The 27,614-nt window shown below is 45.1% G+C and overlaps 1 protein-coding gene across 2 annotated transcripts; it reads left to right on the top strand.

Annotated features, from left to right (window-relative positions):
- The first annotated feature begins 2,261 nt into the window (after window positions 1–2,261).
- Window positions 2,262–27,240, top strand: shroom3 (shroom family member 3). 2 transcript variants are annotated; one of them, XM_068574079.1, is made up of 23 exons: window positions 2,262–2,342; window positions 5,916–6,134; window positions 6,959–7,284; window positions 7,373–7,625; window positions 8,246–8,301; window positions 8,552–9,008; window positions 9,563–9,856; window positions 11,356–11,797; window positions 12,047–12,180; window positions 12,433–12,582; window positions 13,312–13,784; window positions 14,722–14,949; window positions 15,335–15,533; window positions 15,707–15,959; window positions 17,400–17,485; window positions 19,327–19,415; window positions 19,748–20,525; window positions 20,636–20,894; window positions 21,277–21,419; window positions 22,846–22,927; window positions 23,013–23,178; window positions 23,277–23,395; window positions 24,551–27,240. In XM_068574079.1, the coding sequence occupies exons 1-23, from the start codon at window positions 2,299–2,301 to the stop codon at window positions 24,941–24,943; spliced, it is 5,643 nt and encodes a 1,880-aa protein (XP_068430180.1). In that variant the 5' UTR covers window positions 2,262–2,298; the 3' UTR covers window positions 24,944–27,240. The 2 variants fall into 2 exon arrangements, with proteins under 2 accessions (XP_068430180.1, XP_068430181.1); XM_068574080.1 differs by having other exon boundaries at window positions 11,356–11,710.
- Window positions 27,241–27,614: the final 374 nt, after the last annotated feature.

Raw genomic sequence — 27,614 nt, forward strand, 5'->3', positions numbered from 1 at the left:
CTGAGAGGCAGTAGAGTAGAAACTAGAGTGGGTTTTGATTTGGAGCCATGGAGCTGCTGGAGGCGTTTTACCGCAGGAAGCTCCGCAAGAAGCAGAAGAAGGCCGAGCTGGGCCGGTCGGACGGGGCGCTCTGTCGGTCGCCATCGGAGGCCAGCGTCAACGGCCTGGCGACCGGCCTCATCTCCAGAGTCCTCCGATTCACCAACAGGTAAAACGGGTCACATGTTAAGTTAATGAATCAGAAGCACGAGAGACTCGTAGACCGCTGTGGTCCAGTTTGGGTCAGAAGGTGACTTATGAGACTGGAATATTTGAGGTGACATTTAAGTACTTCTTTTGAGCAAACTTTCTTGAACGCAAAAAGTGTCGTTGTTGATTGAAGTGAACTTGCTAATCGTTGCTGGAGTAGTGGAGTCTCACCGTAGTCTCATTTTCTCAAAGAATGGATTGCGACCGCTGATAACACCGTGAATTACGCATCATTTGCAATTTGCCCTTTTCGCTTGCGTCTGATTGCAATTATCCACGTTGCAAAGTGTAAATGTGCTTGAGGCTGACGCGCTGACGGTGTGAGTGACGGCCTGAGCCAGAGGCCGTTTAGCAGGCGATGAGGGCCCCAGGCGTGCGGGGTCGGACTCAAGCTAATTACATTTCTATCATTTAATAATGCCCATCGCAGCCTTGGATTGGTAAAATATTTAGATCAGATGAGGAAAATATTGATTACTCTTTTTTAAAGTGTGTCTCCTTTTTATGGGAAACTCTCACACAATTTACACACAAAGCACAGCAGCAAAAATGTAATAACTGTAACTGCATGCGTCTTTCAGCCACGTGGTTTTTGCAATAAGGCCCTTTTGCTAAGAAGGGGACAATTTGGTGCCAATTTTTTTTCAACGCAAAAGCAGCGCAATCTTTCTTTGTGAATTGACCCCTGAAATAATAAAGGGTCCAATATTTTGTACCTGTTTTAACCGTCCTCTTGACTTTATTATTATAGATAGATTTTGAAAATAAGGAGGACAGGGCGACTGGTTAAGTATGATAAACCAAATTTGGGAACTGTACATATAAAATTTCCGACTCAGATATTCCACTTAAGACTTTGGCCCGACCTCGGTGACGTGTGACTGCAGGGCCGGGACCTGGACCGGCATCAGTGGGCTCCAGGTTTCAGGAAGAGACTTGGATCAGAGACTCAAACCCAATCATACCGTTCTGTACTCGAGCCAGTCCCCCGAGAGCTGATGGCCGAGGGCGAATATGTGGACACGTGGAACAGCGGCGATAACGCGCTGAGGCATTCCAGTCACAGCCCGTCATTACCCAGGGATCCCTGGGTTCAGGCACACAGGCCTTCATGTCTCTGACTCCCACTTACTCAGATACAATCGTTTCCTGTTTATCCGTGTGGTTAAATACAGAGCAGCTGAACATGTCAAATATGACGAGGACGGGGAAAGATGATTGCAAGCGCCGCGCTGCTGGACGTCTCTCTTATCGCAACAGGTTCCTTAACACATCAAAATGATGATGATGATGTCATAAAGATTAGCAAACACATCACTGACATTTTCTCTCCATTTTTTTTAAAACTTCAGATGAATTCTCCTCACAACCTCCAAGTTGTTTCCTGTCCTGCAGGCAGCACCATCAGTATTGAACGTTATATATTCAGTAGGCTGTTTAATTTAATTGACCTAAAAACGCAGAGTCTCCTTCATATCAGGATGGTTTGACCCAACCCGGCACACGCTGCTGAAAACATGGCGGGACAAGTGCAAAACAAGTTGAAACCAGAGCCGGCAAAAAAACGGACAAGCCGCTGCATAAAAAAGTCCCTTCAAAATAAAAGCACAGGATGAAAAAATAATAATAATCTGGCCCACGACCCACTGAAAACATGTCCGTGACCCAACAGTTAAGAGTCACTGGCATAGAGGACATGCTGAGTTTGCATCAGGTGGCAACCTCTGGCTCTGAAAAGTCAATGTGGATTAAAGCTGCATTCTCTGGTTGTATAGAAGTCAATGCTGAGTGTGTTACAGCTGCATTCTCTCTACTGACCACCAGGGGGTGACTCATCTGGTTGTATAGAAGTCGATGCGTCATGTGTTAAAACTGCCTTTTCTCTACTGACCACCAGGGGCGCGACTCCTCTGGTCTGTCAAACTCTCCACGCACACTAACGCCGTCTGTGTATTTCTACCCCGCAGACGAAGTGAGACGGGGTCCCGTCCTCACTCATGGCATTCAACGAAGCTCGGTGAAGGTCAGCAGCCGTCGGAGCAGGGAGCGATGGACACAATGAGCAGCACCTGGCACCACAGCTACCACGCCAGGTCAGTGATCAAGAACAGCTCTGATAAATATCATGTATCATTTCCCCAGGTCCGTCGTTTTGCTCGACCCCCAATATAGAACTGACTTAAACCTGCTTTCTCTCTACTGACCACCAGGGGGCGACCCCTATGGTTGTATAGAAGTGTATGCTTTATGTGTCAAAGCTGCATTCTCACTACTGACCACCAGGGCTCGACTCCTCTGGTTGTATAGAAGTCTATGCTTCACGTGTTAAAGCTGCATTCTCACTACTGACCACCAGAGGGCGACTCCTCTGGTTGTATAGAAGTCTATATAAATGACTCTACTTCTCTCTTGATGTATTCCCTCAGTAAACATTGTAAACATGAGTTTAATCTCTAGTTTCAAGTCTTCTTCAATACAGCATGATGTTCATTTAGTACATGGTGGTCATTTAGAGTCAAACAGACCATAAAGCAGGGGATGCTTTGTAGTGGATCTCCTATGATTGACAAGTCACAATCGTTATGCTAAGCTAACCTTCTGCTGGTTCAACTACATAAAGATATCAGAGTGGTGTCAGTCTGTTGCGTCCAATCAATTGTTAAGTTTGACTTCCTCCACAGATAAAGCATCTCATTATATCCTTCACTTGAGTTTGATGTAGAGTTTGTTGTCTCAATGAAAACACTGTCAAACTCCACGCACACTAACGCCGTCTGTGTATTTCTACCCTGCAGACGCAGTGAGACGGCTTCCCGTCCTCACTCACAGCGTCTCTACCACAGTCCAAATATGGTCACTTCTGTTCACTGGTTAATAAGTTAAATAAGTTAAATGCTAAATTTGTGGCTTCCTTGACTCACAGTCAGCAGCTATGTAAAAAAATTAAATCTATCAGGTAGATTAAGTGTAGAACAAACTTGTCCTTTTTTTAAAATTTTTTTTATTTCTGCCGTTATAATTATGGATATCAAAGAGGACGCAGTGAGGGAGATTCACAGAAGGTCTTTCTAAAGATAGTTTTGATCTTGGAGACCGGCCTGGGATCAAACAAAACTGAGCAGGTTGACAGTTTGCTCCAGGAAGTGAAACGATACTTATTAACATCATATTTCGACATCTTGTGTAGTTCCAAAGGCTTCGCACAGTACCTGCTGTGTGACGGTTTGACATTGCTCACAATGTCAGTTAATAAGGAGTCATTTATATCCTGACTTCTCCGTGTAAACACTTAACACTTGTAGTTGTAGATAAGGAGACAATAGCACTGTGATCACAAATGTAATAACACAAGATAAGAAAACCAGTGATCTCTGTTATTATACTGCGCAGGATGCTGAGAACTAGTCTTCATCTGAAGATAAAGACGTTTTCACTCTTTGATTTTGGGTTTATTGTGTGCCGCAATCAGTCACTCAGAGGGTCAAAGTTCATGTTTCAGAGAGTCGTGACCAGGTTTGTGTTTGATCTCTGACGGGAACCAGTCTTTGCTCCTGACGAAGATCTCTTTCCTGACAAATTGATGGATGATTGTGTTTTGACATAATGACGTAACAACGTGAACACAGCGTCGATGACAATACTTTGCCGCTGTCTCAGCCAATCAGGGTTACGTTACACTAAGCAGCTCATTTAAACCTTCACCGGACATTCCCAGTGTTTGCGTAACACTACAACAATGTTTCGTGGGACAGGAATTTGTTTAGTTGACGGCGGTCCAGAGACGGATCAATGTGAGGAGCTGTTACATGATGTGACCTTTGTCCGCTGAGTTTTGATGCGAAGTGTTAAAATGTCAGTTTGTAGCAACTCTGTCCTCAGACTAAAGGCAAGTTGGAATGTGGACACATTTTGGAAAACAAAGACATCTGTGATCTGCGTTTCTTGCAGAAAGGGAGGAACCTTTTTGGAAAGAGGTGACATTTTTAGAGAATATTCTTCGAGTGTGTGTGTGTGTGTGTGTGTGTGTGTGTTTGTGTGCGTGTGTGTTTGTTTGCGTGTGTGTCTGTGTGTGTGTGTTGACTTCATGGAGAGTTTTGTATTGCAGAATCAGGAGTTTTAGTCCAATCAGAGCTCCTGCTGGATTTGTCTACCGACGTGATTCTAATAAAAGCTTACACCTCACGTGTGTGTTCCCAGCTGCCGTGTGTGCATCCCTGTTGCACAAACTGATCAACACACAACTGTTTGATTGTTGTGCTTGTTGTGTATTTTGCTGAAGCGGTGCTGGTTTATGTCATCAGAAGAAGTTACATGACTGTTTCTTTTAAACAGCAGTGAAGGGCAAATAAAAGCCTCTGACGCTTGTGTGTGTGTGCGTGAGTGTGTGAGTGTGTGTGTGTGTGTTGGGTGGACAGGGCATTGACGTCGATGCCTGTAGAAGCATTCCTAATGCCCTTCCCCCCTCATCTCTGGTCCTCCCATGGCAACCCCCTCCTTCCCACCACACACACACACACACACATACATACACACACACACACACACACACACACACACACTACTGGTAATGTTAGGATCAGAATATAAAGATTGCTGCAGCACCTCTGCAGCTCTGCCTTAAAAGTAAACAGGAGGTAAACAGCGAAGGAGACGAACAGCGACACCAACAACAAACCTGAGAAGACAGAGACCGGCCCAGAGGCCCGGTTCCACAGTGGTAATTGCATTGTGTTCGGTTGGAGGAGTTGGTGGGTCAAACTGTGACGTAGACACACTCACACACTCCCATTTTACATTCCAGTCAGTTATGGAGTGAGGTAACAGCAGAATCAGCTTTACACACACACACGAAGCCTTCAGACCTGCACCTGGTCAACACGCTGGTCCGAGTCTGTGCTTTATGTAAACGCGCAATCTAACGGGGTCGGACCTGTAACATTTCTTCACTTCAACTCTGAATTAGATTATTCTTATGTCTGATCAATATATAAAACTATTTTTTTTGGAAGAGAAATACTATACTAACACAACAATTATCAGACCAGCACTTTTCATTCATTGTCATCTGCATGAATTAAATATGACTATCAAGCAAAACACACGACATACAGCATAATAATAATAATAATAATAATAATAATAATAATAATAATAATAATAATAATAATGCATTTTTTGTCTAGTGCTTTTCTAAGAAATCAAAGTCACTTTACATAATAGTTCAAATATCCTGAAAGCTAAGCCATGAAACTAATAGAATAAAACAAATACAAATAAATAAAAGCAGTAAGAGAGCACACAGTCATACATTAAAAGCAAGTTTGGATTTGGGATTTGAATGTGGGGAGGTCAGAGTCACAGATGAGTTTGGGGAGCCAGCATGTCAACAAATAGGTATTAGATGAGTCTCAACTTAATGTGTTGTAAGTCTGTGATCCTATAAAGCAGGAAGACTAATGTTCAAATAAAGTGATGAAGCTGATGAGAAAACCTGTGGTTATTAATTACAAAACAATACCAGCAAAACTATAGTCCCATCAGCCTCAATGTTAGCATGCTGATGTTAGCTTTAAGTTATCTTAAGTCTGTGCGTTGGTTCAGCCACATTTCCATCGCAGCACGTCTGAGTCTCCAGGTAAAGACTTCTCTCCCTGTCTCTGTCTCAGTGCCTCTACCACCGACCTGTCCGGCGGGTTTGACTCTGGCGGCAGCTTCCTGAGGAAGAGTCCGGACCAGTACAGCTCCAGGGGGAGCATGGAGAGCCTCGACCCCCCTCAGTCCTCCCAGCTTCACTCCGGAGCACAGCACCACCACCCGCTGGGCCACCACACCCACAGCGGACCCCACCCGGCCTACTCCTCCTGCCACCAGCTGTCCTCTGCCAGGTCCATAAAACACAATAAAACACCTCAGCTCTAGTCTAGCTTAGCACAAACATGATAGCTTCTCTTCATCATAAGAGAAGCAACTCCAAAGGTGTCTGATGTACGATGTTGTATCTTGCTCATTGATCAGCTTTATGAAGAGAAGTATAAAAGAACACATCGTGGTTTTGGCAGCAGTTAGTGTCGAAGCTGTTTGTTGGGTGTCGTGACTGCACGCAACTTTTCAAAAGACAAGTCCTCATGACAGGTCGTCCGTTTCTAGTGCTGTCCGAGATGTTCTGTTCTACCGCATTTTCCATTTTCACCAACCCACAAGGAAGTAGAGAGGAGTATTGGGGCTGTATTTAGTACCATGCATGATGATTTAAGGAGAGAAATGCATTTACGACTCTACTCCACTTGTTCTTTTTTGGTTTTCCAACTTTTGACCACTCGGTCAAAGTTTTAAGTGACCTCAGCCGATACGAGAAGGTGAAGTTAAAACACTGCAGACCACTGATTGGTCAGACAGAAATTGTCGCGATGGGGAACCTCAATGGATGTTTAAAGACAACTGCACAAACCTACCAATGTTGAATAGCCAAGCTACCATCATAAGACACTGCACAACCCAGATTTAAAAAAAATGTCAGCCCACAAAACACCCCGTACACTATGCAGTATAATTGATCAAGCTGGTTGAGTTGGTTGTTGCAAGGTACTGAAGATGATGTCCTGACAGTGTGTTGTCCTTTTGAAAGTACCATAGTTAGCTCGGCTAGCAGTTTGATGTGTCTGTAAATATGTCATAATATCAAATGAAATATCTTGTTCTCATGTTCCAGGTCCTCCAACAGCATCGACCACCTCCACAGCAAACGAGACTCGGCCTACTCTTCGTTCTCCACCAGCTCCAGTATCCCAGAGTACCTTGCCTCCAACCCTTCCTTCAGCCCGGAGCGCTCCTATTCGCTGGAGACCGTCCCTCAGAGAGAAGGAGAAAGTGGAGAGAGGCAGCAGACTGACATATGTTACGTCCAGACAGTTTATGACACCCAACAGGGCCCATCTCAAGAGCATGAGCTGAGCTCCGCCTCCACCGCTTTGCTACGCAACAGCGATTTCAGAGGCGGGGGCGGGGCAAGGCCGGGGTTAAGCCGAGACCTGCAAGGTGATGGTTCTGCTTTAGGAACGGCTTTCGGCTTTTGTAATGCGAACGTGATGATGTCATTGTTTTCATTTTGTACTATTGGTTGCAGGTTCAGTGGGTGGGGTCTGTTACCGGGACGGCAGCAGTGGCAGCAGCAGCAGTGGCAGCAGCAGCAGCAGTGCCGCACCGGCATCAAACAGACACAGTGTGGGTCCGATCTGGGGCCCGGCAGCCAGCCGCAGTTCCCACGAGAGCCTGAAAGGGGCGCCGGCTCCACCAAGGCGTAGCGACAGCTACGCAGCCATCAAGCACCACGAGAGACCCAACTCCTGGTCCAGTCTGGAACACGCCCGCTCGCTACGGTGAGTAGCATCGGTCAAATCCAGGTGAATCTGGACGCGAGAACTTGAACTTGCCAACATCCTAAAGTAGTTCTCGGTATGAACGACTTCACGGAGCTTATTTATTAATTCATTATTTGATTCTTCTGTTGTTTATAACAAGGTGTTTGGTAAGTGTTGTTCTTAAAAGCCAAGAATGTAGATTACCCTCTCACATACAATGCAGTTTAGTATGCTCTGATAAAATATAATACAACACTATATGCTACGCTACGATACAATAATTAATGTTATGCTACGGTATGATGAAAATACAATATGATATGATATGCCACAATATGCTGATGATACGATACATTGCGCCACAAGATGATGTACTCCACTACAGTGCGATGTGCTATGAAACAACACAATGGATATAATATGCTACAAAAGTCTGCAATAATGTTGAATGCGACTTAATTCTATGATACAATACAAATCCACTACTTGCTCAGTAAGGCCCAATATGATATGAAATGGTATGGTATAGGAGGATACCATATGATTCAAAACTATTTGGATTAAAACAATGGAGTTTGAATTGTTCCTTAAATGTAGACAAAGCAGCTGGTGTTTAATTGAATGTTCTTGTGACTCAGGTCTCTGCAGAAAGGTTCCTGGCATCACTCCAGTGGCCCCGTGGCCTCAAGTGCAGGTACACTACATTTGCATTAAATTTCCATTATTCTACCCATTTTAAGAGAATATAACATTTTATTCTTCTGCTACCAGTTGAAGTTGTAAATGGAGGTTCCTAATGAGCGCTACATTTATCAATAGAGGGCAACTAAATGTATTAAAAACAATGCCTCAATATGCAACAGGCATGTCTATAATATTCTAGAAGCTATCACCATCCTCTGCATTACTTACACGCAATCATTACATCCTGACTGTGCTTCCAGCTAAAGGCTCGTATGGCGCCGAGGGCCAGCTCCACACCGTGATAGAGAAGAGTCCAGAGAGCAGCCCCACCACAAAGCCCCGGCAGGGTGGAGGCTTTCCCCAGCCCCCTTCCCCTACTGGACCTTCCTCCGGACCTGCCGGCCCCATTCCTCAGTCTGGCCGGCTCATTCAGCCCACAGGCGTGTACCCCGTCCCCCAGCATGAGCCCCACTACGCACAGACGGCCAGCGCCAGCCTCGGGCCGGGCTCCTCGGGAGGCTACCCTGCCTCGACCAAGGAGAGCGGCCGGGGCAACAGAGGCGGGGAGGAAGGAGCAACGGAGAGGCGGAGGGATGGAAGGATGTCAGCGCCAGAAAACGGATACCAAAACAACTTTTCTTCTTCACTATACCAGTATTCCTCTTCTCCAGCATCTGCCTCCACACACCTCAGGCCTCAAGCACCTGAAGCTGACAGGTGACCTTGAAGCTGATATTTAAACCAACTGCTGTTATCACTCAATCAGTACCTTTAAAAAGAATCTGAGCTGAAATTAGTTAGATTATGTTCTCAAAAGTTTTATTTTTGACCAAAACATGGCTAAATTATCAACTTTATGGCATCTAGATGTTGTGTGGCGTCTCAGTTGCTCAATTGGTGTCCTGCACCAGCAAATTTTAATACCCAGCATCTCCCAATCCTAGCAGATAAATTTTCCATTTTTGAACCGAACAACAGTTTCTTTACTAAAATCTTTGGTAACAGGCGAAGGCTTTGTTTAATCATATTTTTTTTTAGTTTTATTGCAGATTCCAGTTCTTTAGGTCATTATCTTTCTAAGAGGGGTCTTACAACTGTAGGTTGTTGTTTAGGCCTAGCACCATGGAGTTGAAAACACTCAAATCGGTTCGAAAAGGCCAGGACAGATGACAGCAGATCTGATTCCAGCATTAACTTGCTACAGAGCTGTAAAAAAAAAAACAACCATTGCAATGGCCTTTAATGCTAACTCAGTCTTCTCCTTTCATCAGGCCTCAACAGGAAGAGTTTGACTCTGAACTCTCCACACTCCATGTGAACACTGCTAGAGAGGAATCAGAGGACCAGACGGGGGCCCAAAGGCCTCCAAACCACCAAGGACCTCACAGTCAGAGCTTCCAAGGGTCCCATGCTCATACAAGCCAGAGAACCCACAACCAAGGGTTCCAGGAACAGAACCAGGATTTTCATAGTACCCACATCCCAACGACTGCTGGATTCCGGCCCCCGTCCTCACCGTGGAGGGAGCCCTGCACACCGGTCCAGTCCAGGGGAGACAGGAGCAGGTACACAGGGAGGACTATCGTTTGACATGTTGAAATCAACATATTCGACGTATTGCCCGTAGGTGTGACTGTGAGCGTGAATGGTTATCTGTCTATATGTCTGTCCTGTGATGGACTGGAGACTTGTCCAGGGTGAACCCTGCCTTCACCCATTGACAGCTGGGATCGGCTCCAGCGCCATGCGACCCTAAGCAGGATAAGCGGTTTGGATAATGGATGGATGGATGGATGTTGAAATCATTTCTGATTAGGACTTCACAGCGGTTTGAGATTCCTGATTCTGTCCTTGCGCCTTGTGAACCCTGGTTGGGACGCATTCAGCAGCTCCACAAACATATCTCCAAAATTGTGAACGAAGGAATGAATGAGCTAGTGTCACTGACTTAGTTCTTAAGAGGTCTGCTCAGTAGTCTTTGGGAGTCTTCCAGCGGTAGAGTCCCTGTCTGCTCTGTGGCAACCCGCCCTGTAGAAGGGCGGTAATCAAGACCCTTCTTGTCCTTTAGCAGGACCGAATCCTCCCATCTGGTAGTCCAAGAGAAGAGGCTTCCAGATTTATATTTTGTTTGTGCAAAAAACCAAAGCATTGTTAATTATATTTCATTTAGCTTTTATCCAAAGCAACTTACAATAAGTTCATTCGATCGTGAGAACAAACTCAGAACAACAAGGATCAGGAAAGTACAATTTCTTCAATAAAGTCAAACTACAAAGTGCTATCAGTAAGAGACATCTAAGTGCTACTAAAGTGCTACTACTGTGCTACCTTCCTTATTCAAGGTGTAGTCCAAAAAGATGTGTTTTTAGTTTGCGACAGAAGATGTAGACACTTCCTACTGTCCTGATGTCAATGGGGAGCTCATTCCACCATCGAGGAGTCAGGAAGCAAACAGTCGTGACGTTGTTAAGTGTTTAGTTCGCAGTGACGGAGCTACAAGCTGATTGGCTGAAGCTGAGCGGAGTGAACGAGCTGGGTACGGTTTTACCATGTCCTGGACGTAGATCGGACCCGATCTGTTCGTAACACGGTACGCCGGTACAACCCAATTCTGACAACCAATCCAATTTTGAACCAACAGAAAAATCCGATTTAGGTTTATTTTTTACCTTATTGTAATGCTTCTGGCCCAAGGCAACACAGTGTTCATGCTATGGCTGGATGTGTTGTGCATCAGGAGAACTGGATGGCTGACCCGCTGCTGGCGGGCTCCAGGCCAACGCAGTGCCCAATCCAACGCCTTTGCCAGAAAATACTGAGACTGGTCAATATTTACTAATATATGATAGCCAATTTATTTTAAACATCTGTAGAGGAGGTTGATTTGACATCATGGGTCCAGCAACCAGACACCTCCACAACACATTTCTGTCTGTGAAGCAGCAATGACTGGTTAGTTCATACAATGTTAGCTGTCTTGTGTATCAGGAATCAAGTTGAGGATTTTCCCTCCTTTACTTACTATTTGTCCTCCATTTTTCTTCCACTACCTCCCTCCATTCAGGTCGATGGACCAGGCCAGCATTCACTCAGAGCCAATGGCGTCCTCCAGGCTTCCCCAGGGACAAGCACCTGCGACCCAGTTGCCCGTTCACCCTCAGCCTCAGGTTGTGTATCCATCCGCCTCCCAGCCTCACCCCAGGCACCTCAGTGACTCAGCAGTTGTGCAGTACCAAACCTGGGACCACAGAGAGCGGGACAAAGACAGAGAACACCCTCTGACTCGTCTGGAGCTCGCCCTTGCTGAGGTTCAGCGGTACGCCAGCCCCAACAGTGTCATCTCTTCCAGTAGCCATGGCAACAGCAGCTTTGGCGATGGCAGCCAGGGACCTGTCCGCAGCCTCTCCGTCCTGGAGAAGGTCAGTTGTTTCGAGCATCGGGAGCGCACCGGAAGGCAGCGCAGTCACAGCACTATCCAGGCCCCAGACAAAGCCAGCCATGCGAGGGTAACTGAAACCAAAATCTGTTTGGTTACCATTTATTTTTAATGATTCAGCTGAGAAGTAAATAATGAACTATTAGTCATTTGCATTGTAAAAAGCACCACTCAAAAGAAAAACAAGTTGTGTGGATTTTTTTTGACTTACAACACAAGATTTGACTCGTCCGAAATGTGCGTCCTAAAGTACAAAGTCTTGATCCTTGCTGGCTGGGATCCTGCTTCATTGCTTTATATTTTCTGATTATGAATTTAGATGACTGAGAAAGGCCGCAGCGCCCCCTGTGGAGCGGATGACCTCAGAAACATGCTGGAGAGAAGCAATAGCAGGACCAAAGCCCACAGGACCATGAGCTACAGAGGAGGCAGCAGCGACCACATGAAATACAGGTAGAAGAGTTGATACAACTATTTCAATGTATAACCCTTACCCTATCTCCAAAAATGTACTACGAACTGTATTTATCACAATTTCAGCCTATATGGACACATTTTATTTGTATCCATTGTGTTCCAGATTGCATTACATATTTATTCCATGAATTGCAACATTTGATTTTGTGTCATAAGTCTTTTCAGATTGGCAAGAGTCAAAATGAGTCACATTAACTGGACTAAACTCCCTGTCTGTGTGGTGTTCAGGACACCAGGAGATCCCAGTTTAGCTCTCCAAAGAAGCCGTAGCACCTTCCATTTGGACGAATCCAAGGAGGATGAATGCAGGAAAGACTTTCCTCGGACACAGGACATCAAAGAGATGTTGGGCTTCATGCAGGACACGTCCCTCAACAGGTCAGTATTCCAACAGGTCAGAGTCCTCCAACAGGTCATAGTCCTCCAACACGTTAGAGTCCTCCAACAGGTCAGGGTCCTTCAACAGGTCAGAGTAGACAAGGTCACTCTAAGGTCAAAGTAGTGTAGTAGTGAGCAGTGAGCTGAACCAGAGCTGAGAAGCTACTCCCACAGAGACAGGTAGTGCTGAATGGTAGGAGGGCTTTTAATGCTCGCTCATCACTTCGCTGCACCAGAACCTTGGGGGTGAATTTTTTGCACAAGTAGATTACATCACAGTACATACAAAGTCAATGCACAGACGCATATGGATGCGAGTAATGCCATTTCCACATTCGGGCAGCGTGCCCGAATGTCTTGACGCGAAAAATTCGCGGAGCCACTCCTCTTTGGCGCGTCTAGTGCGAATGAAGCAAACAAATAGTCCGGTGAGTTTGGTGTGAACGCAGCATTAGGAGTGTGCACAGACAGCACTACGCTGAAAAAAACCAATTCAAAATAAAAGCACTAGATTTTTTCTTAACATTTTGTTTTTGCCCATGCGACCCACCAAAAACGTATCTGCAACCCACCAGTTGAGAATACCTCAGAGTACTAGATGTCAGACTCCTCCAACAGATCAGAGTCTTCTAACAGGTTCAGATTCCTCTTACAGATCAGAGTCTTTAACATACCAGTGTCTTGAGTTTCTCTGAGCCACCCTGATAATTGAAACTTGTCTCTTAACAGATCCTACAGGGACTCTTTGAAAGATGCCCAGTCCAAGGTACTGCGGTCAACCTCCTTCAGAAGGAGAGACCTCAGCTCCTCAATCAGCCCTTCGCCTCCTGCCGCTCCTTCTCCCTTCTCCTCCTCCAGCAGCTCCCAGACTCCACCTGTCACAGCCAAGCACCAGTCCCTGGAGAGAAAAGGCCCAAAAACCATGCCCAAACCACAGGGCGTTGTTATCACGCAACAGTCGCCGCCACCGGTCATTTCCCTACACACCCCGAAGGAGCGTCACATGGTCAGCCCGGAGACTCGAGGTCCGAGCCCACCAGCCCTCCCCATTGTCCCGCCAGTTGGACCTCCTCTCATGCGGATCTGTGGCCGCAAGCGTCTGGCAGTGGGTCAGAAGAAGCGATCATACTCTGAGCCAGAGAACATGAATGAAGTGGGAGTTACAGATGCAGAAACTGCTGCCCTCTTCAGACGTGGAGGAGGTAAATATACTTTAGAAAATGCAGTTCTAAAGCAGCTGTCGCCCTTCACACCTCACCTTAAAAGTCAATATTGCAGTTGTCACAATGAAGCACTGACCAAAAGTACTTGGTGCATACTGTACAGCACATCTCGATTACACACAACTAAATGAAACAATCTAACTAGTCTTGCCATGTAATAAAAACTAAATTATTTTGTTGAAAATGTCTAGCTAACCTAAAACACTGCTCATTAATGTTGTGGGACAAATGTGTAGACAAGCATAGAGATACATCTGTTGTACTGCCATTTATCTAGCTTTTGTGTCGTTAGTGACAGGCCGTCAGGGCCAGCTCGGCCTTCTCTGCTGGACTAAACTGAATTACAAAGTTATAGGTATTTTATAATGTAATACACTACATGTATTATAATTATTTTTTCTCTATTAGCTTATTTTTCATTGCGCAGCTCCTGTCTTCCTCTGTTGCTCTGCCTTCAGCCTGTAGCGCTGCTTTCAGTGCAGCTGGTTTGAAGGAGAGTTTTATCCAATCACATTTTCTCCTCCCGTGTCTCTATGGGAGCAAAGCAGTTTAAGCCTCTGCAGATAAAGGACACGGGGAGTGGACGTTGTGGTTGATTGTCATGGACTTCAACAAATCAGATCTTTAGTTTGACGTGCAGCGCCTGCCAAATGGCGTAGATGTATGACTGGTCAGTGGCCCAGAATGGCCATTAACATGCGCTGCGATTGGTCAGTGGCGCTGTTGCAAAGACGACCCAGCCCTAAAGAGAACCAGTGCTTTTTAAACTATTTTGATGGAAGCTGTTTTCTCTTCCACATTGTGTAATTATAGTATTGTGGTAGATATCTATTATGGTACATCACTAACATCTGGGAACAGTACTAGATGTGTATGGATGACCAATTGCTTTGACCCTGCTCTCCCTGTCTGTCAGAGACCAGCGTGGCTGACCGGCGGAAGATGTTTGAGCTCGTGGCGAGCCGCTTCAGCGGCGGGGCTCTGCAAAATGCCACGTCAAAGCCCGACTTGCGGCAGCTTCAGCACGATGCTCTGGCTGAATACGTGGAGAGAAAGAGGAGCGTCTATAGAGACAATAAAGGACAGAGGAGTGGACTGAGGCCCCGGAGCGCATATCTACAGCCCGAAGACAGCAACTACACAGGTAAGGAGAGGGAGGGAAGTAGAAGTATGAGTGAGAGGTTGACGCTTTAATTGAAGGACAAATAGGAGGTATTGCAAATATTGAACTGAGTTGAACTAATAGATTAATCACATCTTTCCTTATTTTTTGTTTAGATAGATAGATAGATAGATAGATAGATAGATAGATAGATAGATAGATAGATAGATAGATAGATAGATAGATAGATAGATAGATAGATAGATAGATAGATAGATAGATAATTACTTTATTGATCCCCAAAGGGAAATTCAAGAAATTTATACCATCCCTCTCTCTCTCTCTCTCTCTCTCTCTCTCTCTCTCTCTCTCTCTCTCTCTCTCTCTCTCTCTCTCTCTCTCTCTCTCTCTCTCTCTCTCTCTCCAGTCTCCTCCTGTCACTCAGACACCTTCAGCCTCTCCTCCAGCTCCAGCCTGCTCTCCCTCCAGGACTCCGGTGCAGATCGGGTGTTGTCCTCTGGGGAGAGGCGTCTCTGCTCCCCCCTCCAGCAGCAGAGCCTCCAGTCTCAGCTCTTCTCCCTGGGCAGTGGGGCCGCCCCGAGGGCCCCGGTTCAGCAGCCTCCTGGGTAACCACAACCACTAGCATCGTCTAACAATTTTGTCTGGCAATATATGCACCGAAATTCACGTTCACCACACAATGAATTGTAATATCTCACATTTACATTTTAATATGAATGTGGAATTATTACGGCATTATTACAATTCAATAACTTCCATAACTGGTTTCTACTCCCAGTGCGCCATCTCCAGAGCCCAAAGCCCAGATGGTCCAGGACATCAACCGTGACGCAGGGCTCAGCAGAGCGAGTCCGTCCTCCAGCAGAGACCGGGGCCTGTCCACGCAGCTCAACGGGGCCCTGCAGAAGGCCGGCTCCGCTCGGGGCTCTGGGATGTCGGCTTCCGCCGAGGATCTCCTGGAGAGATCCGAGGAGACAGAAATGACTCCTCGGCACCACCGCTCACGCTCCTCCCCCGCAGCAGAGAGCCAGGTAACACCGCACCTTTTTGTTGTCGGTCTTGTGCATATTTCTTTTAAAAATGTGAAATATTATATAGTTGGAGGTTTCAAATAAGCCCAGTTGGCTCTTCGCCTCTTCCTGCACTGTAGTATTTAATTATCTTGGTTTATTTTTGTTTATTTTGTATTTTATTGTTTGAATTGTGGAAAAATTAAATTAATCTAATATTCCTGCAGCTCACACATGGAGACGTCTGGTGTAGTTGTAGACATAGTCTAGGATTTAAATAACTACCATGATGCATACAAACATCAGCTTCAGGTTGTATCCAATCAAAGACTACAACATGTGCAGAGAAGCTGACCGCTAATGTAAAAATGACGTTCATCACATCAGTTTTATATTTTTCATAATACACATATTTCTCGGCTCTCTAATCACCATTTAGTTTGAGGACAATTTGCCGTTAAGGGACATTGGCCCCGAGTCACACAGGAAATACCCAGAGTCCTCAGCGTTTCCTGTGAGGTGCCAAAGAGCCGGAAACGGCTGCTGGGCGCCGGCCGATGCGCACGATGGCAAAGATAGCGCGCACACATACATTTACAGTCCTAAAGGAATGCGGTAAAGGATGAGCATGACTTTTATCTCCATCAGGCATCAGCCACATAAACATCATTACTCTTCCGCTCACAGTGCATCTCTCCGCGGGGTCCTCGCTGTCCTGCTTTGACAGCGGGGATGTTTTTAGGTTACAATCTCTGTGTAAGTCTTTCTGTATTGAAGCTCAAAGTCAAAGTCAAAAAGTCAAAGTCATTTTTATTATCAATTGGTAATTGCTCACTTGGTGCTGAAAGGCAATGCGTAGTTCCTGATGGAACGGGGCCGTGTCAAGTCGAGTGGGTTATCGCCGAAGGGTTATCGGCTCTAACGAGCAGCAGACTTGTGCCGAGGTCTCTGGCTTCTCGTCTACATCTGCTTTTAAAAAGAAAACACATAAACTTTGCTCAAATATATTTTACACTAATAAATAATATAATAATAATAACAACTAGTAAAGTGCACTAGAGTGCAGATGTCCACCAGGTGTGTCTCCCTGTTGTTGAAGACAACAGAAATAGGGATTTAATCACCTGGGTCCGTGCTTAGCATGGATCAATATACGGGTATGGCTGCTCCGGTTGAAAAGGAGACCAAACGGTACCAGAACCTGGCCTGCGAGGCGAGGCGAGGTCTTAGCCAAGCTGATTGATGCATTTCCCCACTAGAAGACTTCCAGACGTCTGTATGGAGCGCAGGATTCGCCCCCTGGTGGCCAGTATAGAGAATGCAAGGTTAAGGCACTTCCACATTGGCTTCCTGTTTCCAAACGGGAGGTTTCCGCCTGATACCACATGACTCCAGAGGGAGAGGAGAAACCAAAGCAGTGGAGCTCTCTTCCTAAAACACCACCCCGTCTGTGTGTTTCAGGACTTCCCTCCAAGTGACGTTGGGATGTTTGGGGTCTTCGTCTCTGAGGCTGGACGCTGTGGACGCCGCTCTCTGGCCGAGGACAGGTACGCCACCTCGCCGCTCGGGCTCACGTGATCAATGATGAATACGGCTGTCGGTTCAAATCGCCAAGCTGTCCTCCCTCTCGTCTCATCATCATGTTTCTCATGCAGAACACTGCATTTGCACACATACGACAAGATGAACTGTAAACTGGAAGTAGATGCTCAACATGTCAACTTATACACTAAAAAACTTTCCAGTAGAGAAAGTCTCCTTTTCTCACAGATGTTCTGCCTCATCTTTCGTTTGTGTCGTTTTGTTTATAAAATGAAATCCAACTAATTTAAACTATTTTGAGCAAAATGTTTCCCTCTGTTCTTCAGAGGATCATGGGAACGATATCTCTTATGGCTCTCTTCCATAATAGGGTGTGTTTGTGTGTGTGTGTGTGTGTGTATGCGTGCGTGCGTGCGTGCGTGTGCTTTAGGCTCTTTGCCCTTTTCAAACCCATTGCGGCCTTATGAGTCCATGTGCCCGGCTGCTGGCACCTCAGGGAGAGAGGAAGTAAGGATAAAGGACAAGGAATGGGAGGAGGTGACACAGAAAGGGGAAGGATGGGATTTAGGAAAGGAAAAATGAACAATGTAGAAAGACATGCAAAGTGGTAAAAAGGTGGAAGGGGAGGAAAGAAAAGATGAGATCACAAAGGGAACATAAGGAGGGAGAGAACATCTGAAATGAAAGTCCATGCAGCTTTGCAACAGAAGGAGGAAGAAGGGAGTATCTCTTGGTATGGAAAGAGGGGAACAGGAGAGGAGGAGGGAGGAAGGTTAGAAAGGAGGCAAGGGAGTCAGGGGTTCAGATAATAGAAGAAGAAACAACGTTGAGAGGAGTGAAAGAGTTCAATGGGAGGGGAGAGAATGAAGAAGAGGAGTCAAAGAAGGGAGGAACTGAGGAATTTGAAGAAGCAAAGAGAAGTCCCTAGCATAGACAGGAAAATAAACAAAATACCGACTCCACTTGAAACTCTCAAAAGGTTTGCTCTCTAGTGTGAAGGTCAGAGGTCACTGTAGGATCTCTGTGTGCATGTTTACTCAGATCTGTCTGGTGTCTGAAATAATAATAACCAGAACATGAATGCACCTTCTGGGGACTGAGCACGGACCTTTAACGAGCTTTAGATCAGCGAAGGATCGCTGTGAGGAAATGGACTGTAAAACAAGTAAATGTCAAATCTAAAACAGAACATACAGGAAGGCCCATGACAATGACCCTTTAGGGACTGAGGTCATTTTCTCGATTTTACATAATTTCTTAAATTCACCTTTAAAAGAGATATGAGACACATACCCAGGTGTTACATTAAACAATGCAGAACAATCCCAGCTCTCTATATAATGAGGCCTCATTGTCTTAAGGCGTGTAAAGAGATAATTTGTCTCTAAGGCTAAAAAGATTTGTCATGTGGACAAACTGTTGTGGTGATGGAAATTAGTTCACCAAAGGTCTTAGGTTCACAAAAGCAGTGGAATATATGGATAAAATACATGTCTAAAACATGTACTTTATGTTTTCGTTGTTAGTTTTCCAAGTCATGCATCAGTTTAAAAAAGTATTCCTTTCCATGCAGACAGTGTGAAGTCTTGCTTGTGTTAAATCTAAAGATCATCCTTTGATAGAATTGTTTCCTCCATAATCCACAAAGATTAAAAGCAATACCACTGGCATTTACTAGGTTTCATCAAATATTTTTCTCTATGGCATTGTTGTTTTTTATTTTATGATATAGTCAGACGTTGCTGTTTTTGTTCTACACTTGTCGTAATTGAAGTAGTACTCTAGTCTGATGTACAGTACACAGCCACACTTTCTTTAGTTGTTTCTTTATCTGTCTCTCTCTTAGACCTTCAAAAGTCCAGCTATCAGGTGACCTCTACTCTCCTCAATACTCACAAAACAGCCGGGACACCTTCCAGCCTGCAGGATCTTCAGGTGAGCAAAATACAAAAACCCAAAACAACACGGCATAGTTATGGCCTCCTCTGCATGTGCAGACTATTTCACTTCAGCCAATCAAGAAGTTGTTCCTTATCTGGCTTTTTTTATTTGTCATTAATGTTTCGTATTATTTAACAAATCCAAAGTGAAAACCTGAGTAGATTGTACGATCCATGAGGCCATATACAAAATAAATGAAATTGGCTTCAAACTGTCATTACATGGGATTGGTTTCAGCTCACTTGGCCGAGTTGACGCTGTTCGGGAATCATTCTTTGGTTCGAACTCAACTCCTCTCTGACTCCTTCCTGGTGTTCTGTTTCTAGACTCCGGCCCCGCCCACACACCTGTGACCCGAAAGGAGCGACAGAGGAACAGCGAGCGCCAGCGGACCCACAGCACTTCCACTCTGGCGGCCTCCGTGGGCCTGCCCTGCCCCCTCTCCCCACCTGGAGCTCAAGACAAAGGCAGCACCGGGTGGCATGCCACCGAGAGGCTGAGCCAGGCCAACCTGGATGCCATCACCTTCCCAGGCATCCCGCAACCCAACACAGGTGATGGTGGTGGTAGTAGGAGTACTACTACTGGCCACAATGAAACTCTACTGATTAAGAGAAAGACAAGATACAGTTTGAGTGACGTAAGCACATTACAAGACAGCGCCAAGGACACGTACAGAGAGAGAGCCTTCAGTTTGGAGATGATGGGAGAGTATTCAGCGGAAAACGAGTTAAAAGAAGTTTTGCCAGCGACGACAACACAGTTTCAGCATGCATCCCCACCAAACAGGAAGGACGGCGGGAGCGTCGCGTCGTCTCCTCCCCCTTCCTCCCATCCATCCATTTCTCAGCACCTGTCGTCTCTGCGAATCTCCGAGTCAAGTTTTTTCAGCTCCATTGACCAGCAGCAACCACTAGAGTCCTCCATAGGCCTATCACAGGAGGAATATGACGAGGTCTTCCTCCAAAATCCTCCGCCACCTCCTCCACCAATCAAAGAGACAACCATCTTAGAGGACTTCCTTGCTCTTCCTCCTCCTTCTCCTCCTCCTGCTTTTTATCCTCCTCCTCCCCTCAAATTGGAGCAGGAAGCTGCTGTGGGAAGGTGTGTTTTACACGTTTTTCCATTTTTTGAATTGAAATATAATCATTATGAACATGTTTTCATTTTCTACTGTCTCTTTCTCTTTTTCCATTTCATTTTGCTGTATTTAGTCCAAGTATGGAAGTCTCAAACACCTCCACCATTCCCGACAAGTCACCCCTCCACTCCCCTCCAGTGTCTCCTTCCTCCGATGTCTCTCCATCGACTGTGCCCGTTCTCCTTCCTTCCTTCAAGTCACAGCTCTCCACCACAGAGTCCATCACCACATCTACCACAGCCGAGGACACCCGGGGTCTTGAGTACCAGCCCCTACCCAAGAGGGAAAAAACATCTGAAGAGTTACGAGTGGAGGCGTTGGCCCGGCAGCTGGTGGGTACCTGGCGTCAGGAGTTTATTTGATAAAAAAAGGTTTCTGTACCTAGCTCTGACTCTACCTTTATCCTAGTACCAAGTGATGACACCACCTTTATTGTAGTACCTAGTCCTGACTCTACCTGTATCAAAGTACATTGTTCTGACTCTACCTTTATCGTAGTACCTAGTTCTGACTCTACCTTTATCGTAGTACCTAGTCCTGACTCTACTTTTATCGTAGTACCTAGTCCAGACTCTACCTTTATCGTAGTACCTAGTCCTGACTCTTCCTTTATCGTAGTACTTAATTACAACTCTACCTTTGTTTTCGTAATCAGATCTATGTCCTAGTTTGTTGTCAAACATAATTTAATTTGGTATTTTTCATTGTATCCAGGTGTTGCAGGACAGCTCTCTGGTGCCACTCCTGGAAACCTGGGGGAGTAAATCCACTGTGGAGCTCATGGAGGAGATCTTTCCCAACAACCGATTGGTTGGACAATCACCATGGCAACGTAGGGGAAGCCAATTTGATTACAGGTAACCCTGTCATGTTTTGCCTTTAAATACACTTAATCATTTTGTGTTACATTTTTAAAAAGCTAAGATACTGAGATTCCTTATCAACAAAACACTTTTTTTTTGTAAATACTCACATTTATTACATTGACCTCAAAGAAGGAGTTCTTTTCATCGAAATACTCTTTGCACTCCTCGTTTAACGGTGCTGGTTTGTCATGTCGACATGAAGAATTTCCCAACTTCACTAAAAGTCTCTGATGATTACGACTGCAGTCATTCCCTTCCCCGTGTTACACAAACAACAGAGAAATGCAGAACAGTGGATTTCCAGATAGTGAATTTCAACGAGCGAATGCACATCACAGACTGATAATGGAGTTAAATGCTGGAGGAGGATCACTCTGGATTTCCTGAACTGTTTTATATAACACAAGGGTAAAGACCTTGATGTTGAGTGTGTTTATCCGAAGGACCTAAAGTGCAGAAAGCGACCAAAGGATAAGATAATTGTTTGGGGAACAGGACTTCCTGTAAACCAACATTTGTCATTGTTGTTGTGTTTGCTGACAGCCTTCTTCTCCTATCTGCTGCTGACACAGAGATGAAACATCACAAACCTGTGTTGTCCCTGCATGTTGAGGCCTTTAAAGTCAGCGACATCTTGAATGTGTTTTGGTTTGTTGGTGAACGTGATGTTAAACAAACGAGGAAACAGCCGTCAATGAACAGACCACCAGGTGTATTTAAAGTGCTGGAGGTCTGGTACCAGTCTGGACTGAGGCCGTTGTCGAACTTGGTCCTGAGCGTGAAGAGCGTGCCCGACCACGGTGACTGTTTCATCAAACTTCACTGCACAGGTGGATTAGAGAAGAACTGTGGACTCTTACAAAATATTTTTAAAAACAACACTAGTCTTAGTGGTTAAAGGTTTTGTTGTCTACGTGATTAAAGAAGGTGGAAGTCTCTGTAGCATATGAATGTTTGTTCTTTCTCTAAATTCCACTCTGATCCAACCTGTATCAGAGTGACAGAGATGTGGCTTCTGAACAATGCTGACACCGAGCTGCCAGAGATGGTATAACAGGATAAAATACTTTATCAGTAACTTCTTGTAAAAATAAGCTCCTCCGCATCTCAAAGCCTTTACTTATATTATTCTTTTTTTGACTGAATATTACAAGTGAGGCTGTACTTGAGGAAAACTATTGATACGTTTTTAAACTCATTGTGTATGAAGGTAGTCAAACTTTAAACAATATTTATGAGTAAATAGCATGAAATACTGTCAATTTCTCACACATTAAATAACACACAGCTTGTATGTTTCTCACCGTATTTGTATTGTCTCAGTTATCTATCTTCTAAAACACAAGAATGACCGATCTTGAGGAAATGTCATATAAAAGAAACATGATTACCGATAAATCATGTTATTCCCTCCAAGGATCCAAGATGGCATCAGTGATCCTGGTCAGAGCCCAGTGGTGGATCTGGAGGAGGGCGAGAAAGACCTCAGCACCAGCAAGGTATAAAAAAAAGGCATTTCTTCTGAAAGTGTTCACTATGAATATGAATTAACATAAAACGTCCTGTTCTCACCCTGTTTACTAGGCGGAGCTGTGCGAGGCCCTGAGGCACAGCGTGGCGGCTCTGCGGCGGGAGAGGGAGGCGCTGAGCGAGGAGCAGCGACGTCACCAGGCGCTCGGGGCGAGCGTCGACGCGCTGGTGCAGGACTGCCTGAAAACCAACGAGAGGGACAAGTACGCCGTGTTCATCGGTATGCCGCCCGACTGCATTCACACTCAGGCGCCGCCGCTCCGATGGGGCTTTGGGCGTAGAAGCTGAGACGTTGACCCGCGCGCGTGTTGTTTGCAGGAGACCTGGAGAGGATCGTGAACCTGCTGCTGTCGCTCTGCAGCCGGCTGTCGAGGATCCACAGATCTCTGCTGGCTCTGGAGAGAGGGGAATCCACGCAGGACACGGCCAGCGAGAGGGTGAGACGGGCAGGGTCGGACTCATGGTTCCTGTTACCTATAGCGATGTGTGGCCTGCCCGGCCAGCTCACACAATGTGAAATATTCTAGATATTCTGAATACCCGCCACAGAGTCCCAATGGGGGTTCACTAAATATAGAGGTCTAGGTGTAGACCCGTATATGACTCTGAGAGCATTTTTAGATGTTAAGTCAATGACAAAATGAGATGAGTCTTTCTAATCTTTATTTATCTGCATCAGTGTTAAACTGACATGAGGAATGAATCATTTCTAAGTCAACATGCTCACGTTTCACGTGTTATTTTTAGCAGGTTACATACTGACCTAAACTTTAATGCCAAATATTCATATTATGTTTGTTGACATGTTATCCTGCTGTTAGAAAGATTTACTCGACACCTCGTGGTAAAATCATTGAAACAGGAACATTTATTCGTTGCAAGGAAGGATCAGAGTCAGAAGTACAAGGTGATAGACAAATTGCATATCCAAGACTCCTCACAGATCTCTCAAAGAACCACATCTTACATACTCATCATGACCCACTAACAGAAACCCTCATGACGTCTTCGGCCTAATCGGGAACCTTTCCCCTCGTCCCATAGAGCGGTTTGCAAGAAATGGTCATATGATAACAAAGGAACTGCCCGTTCTTTCAGACAGAAACATACAGATTCCCCTGTTTCACTGCTATCAGGAGACATGCTGAGTTTGTGTGTAAGATTAAACAGAGACAGTAAGATGAGAAGTCTGAATATAACAGTGAAACAGTAAACGATTAGGCGTGAATACTTTTTTTCTTCCAAAACCTGCTGTCAGTGTTCAGTTGTTAGGGTTCATCCTCTGAGCCAACACGCACAGCACAAGGACCCTGAAACTGAAGCAGCTGATTGAAATTGAACCTTCATTAATTTTTTAATGATTTTTTTTTCTGAATGACGTTTAGTTGCCAGGTGGCAAGTTCTTAAAAGGGAAGCTAATGCATGCAATATCTTTAAACTTGCATTCTCTCTCCTGACCACCAGGGGGCGACTCCTCTGCTTGTATAGAAGTCTATATAAATGGCTCTACTTTTCTCTCAGTAAACATTGTAAACATGAGTTTATGTCTCAGTGACGAAGCCGATGTTCATGTTGTCCGCTCTCCCGTTCAGGAGTCCTTGCATCACAAACGCTCTCTGCTCCTCGGACAAACCGAAGACGCCCGGGAGCTGAAGGAGAACCTGGACCGGCGGCAGCGCGTGGTCCACGGCATCCTGTCCGGCTACCTCACCGAGCCGCAGCTCCAGGACTACCGCCGATTCGTCAGCACCAAACCCTCGCTGCTGATCCGCCAGCGCCGCGTGGACGACCTCATCCGGCAGGGGGAGGATCAGCTGGCTCGTCTGGCCGAGAGCCTGCCGCACGAGCTGGCGGAGGCTCGCGGCTGGTCCAGAGGGTGTTCCTTCTCCTCTTCGGGTCCCGCCCACTGCCCTTCGCTTTTTGTGCCCTCTGTGATCCCAGGCCCCGCCCAATCAGTGAAGTCCACCACTGTGACATCACTGTGATGTCATGCGATGGCGAGGGGCAGCGCAGGAGAGAGAAGACAATTGTCTTCCTCGAAGCCCAAGTGATGCTCTGAAGTGAAGCACACTGACACAACTATGCAGATTCACACAATGTGCCTCCTTCTCCACAGCGTGCCGTACGTTACAGCTCTTTTCAACCTGCACCGACCGCCGCTGACGTCTATGACCTTCTGCTCTGAATGTTTAAGGGCAATCGGTGGGTTTCACGTCCGGAGTTCACCGTCAACCTCTGCAAAAGGACAATTCCATTCCTGTAGTTTTCCCCCTTTTGTTACGTTTGAAATAAAAAAAATGTTTTGCCTTTTATCTTTCAATATCTAAATATCAAAATCTCCATCTCAGTGAAGACAAAAGCAGCGATTTTAAGCTGTGAATGTGAATTTTCCAGACAAAAGCCAGAGGAATCGGTTTAATAGAACGTAAAGCTGGAACACTCTGGAGTTGTCCTTTAGCAACCCCGACGGTGCCTTCAGGAACCTCTGACATTCAGACACTTCCTGAAACTCTGTATTTCTCATGACAAGAAGAAGGGAGACAGAATGTCATCTTAAGAATAAGATAGTGTCTTATTATTATCAAAGATAACATGTCAACAACACCAACATTGGAGGAAGACTGTTCCTCCAATTTACGGCGACATGAGTGTCCAGATGGTGAGGAGGACGAGATCTGAACCCTGTCACACTGCTGTCACGACATCTGTGAGCTCGTAGCACTTTTATTGTTTTTACTGTCGCAGCTCAACTTCTGTTAGCTGCATAATTTACACTGAATGATCGACGTGTTCTACTGGATGGAAAAAAAAGAAAGGAAAAAAATGGAGACGTTTAGAATCCAAATATATTTGACAGGATGAATGGTCTGCAGACGTCAACGTGGTTTTCATTTTGAATTTTGAGAGCTTGTTATTCTTTTTTCCCTTTGTTCAAAGTTTATTTTAGGGCCATAGCCGCAACCATTTCACCTTCACTACTTACCAACAATCTTTTTAAGACAACAAAAACAATATATTCTACCAAAAGATATTTAATTCATAATGACATGAAACGCAGAACATAATTAAGACAATTGTGCAATCATTGAGACTGCTGATGCATGTCCTGTCAATCACTGGATTCATTAAAGGGACTCGTGATGTCATCACGGGGAAATGTCCGGCGCCGCTCGGGATTCCGGTCAAGTTTTCCAGGTTAAGAAAATTAGAAAGAAAAGAAATGCTCCTGTATTATTAATCCTTCTCTGCATGTGACCCGTCCTGGTGAAGGAGCCGTGTGAGCAGCAGCTAGGGGGCAGTGTCTGGCTCTGGGACACTTCCACATGTGAACTATGGGGGCGCTACCTACATACACCCTGTTCCAATGATCTAGAATTATGAATTAGAATACAGAGATTTTAATAGTCCACACCACTTAGAGCTGACATTACCCACAATGCAACTTGAAACCTTCCATGCCTGATAATCTCAGATTCAAAACACAGACTTTCTTTCTTGTGAGAGATTTCAAGTCATGACCCAATCAGTGACCCTGATGACGTCACTGACATCGCTCCACAGTAGACGTTATGCAGCTGCTCATCTTTATCTGACCTTTAACCTTATTAAACGGTCCATTATTAATTGAACACATAACAGGACGTGTTCTTTTCCGTGGTCATGAAAGATTCAGAATAACTAAGAAGTCCTAACGTCATAAATGTTGCACATTTGTACTGAGAAAAGGTGCGGCATGGTAAAGAGAAACACCCAACCGTCAGGACACACCGACATTTAGAAGGATGAGATAGTCATAAGCAATCAAGTTATATCACTCCTCACAATAATTATATTCAAGTTGTTTTGAAATCACTTGCTTCACCGTGTTTACCTTCACTTGTGAGCACACTGTCCTCTCTGGGTTCCTGTAGTTCTCCGCTCTGTCTGCCAGTGATGGGTCAGGTTTTCATCCTGTTCCGTGAACCGGAGCATCATTATTTATTGGTAAAGCGGCAGCAGAGCGTTCTCTCCTCTCGGAGATCTGATCCACGTTTCATTTCACTGTTAGCCTGTCGAGCACCTTTTGAATCTCCTCTGTGTTCCTGGAGCCGTCTGCGTCACGTCCTCATGGGTGACCAGCTCACACGGCGGTCAGGGTTCCTCCTGGTCTTTTCCAGAGTGACACAATATCTCAAGACATTTGATCGTTGAATGAAATTCAATGTTTGCTTTATGAAAGAGGGACGATGAAATAAAAACAGCTCAATGTTGTTGTTTTTTGCAAAAATAAATGTATTTCGTAAATTAACTTTGTGTCGCCTTCAGGTTTTTCCGCACACACGCACGCACACACGGACGCACACACACACACACACACACAGACACATGTACATACACACACAAACCTACACACACACGATTATTAAATATTATATTCAAATGTATTTTTATAGCCAAAAATGACTAAAGGTAACACTTAATAATAATTACGCATTATTTATCATTAGTAAAGCATGAGAAAACTATATTTAATTATGTATAATTATAAAGCACTGTTCCAACATAAACACTTGTTATTAGTATGCAATTAATGAACACAGTTATGAAATAAAATCTTGATTAATAAGTTTGACTATTATTCATTCTTCACTCATTATTGGGTTTTCATACTTTAAA

This window comes from Clinocottus analis, unplaced genomic scaffold (assembly GCF_023055335.1).
Source record: "Clinocottus analis isolate CAN_PGR_092001 unplaced genomic scaffold, fCliAna1.0.p SCAF_13, whole genome shotgun sequence".
In the NCBI taxonomy this organism is placed as follows: Eukaryota; Metazoa; Chordata; class Actinopteri; order Perciformes; family Cottidae; genus Clinocottus; species Clinocottus analis.

Excerpts from the sequence above, each read along its gene's own strand:
- shroom3 (XM_068574079.1), top strand. The coding sequence starts at position 2,299 with ATGGACACAATGAGCAGCACCTGGCACCACAGCTACCACGCCAG. Across the intron at positions 11,798-12,046 it reads ACAAAGCCAGCCATGCGAGG|ATGACTGAGAAAGGCCGCAG; the intron begins GTAACTGAAACC and ends TTATGAATTTAG. Across the intron at positions 21,420-22,845 it reads GGAAGCCAATTTGATTACAG|GATCCAAGATGGCATCAGTG; the intron begins GTAACCCTGTCA and ends ATTCCCTCCAAG.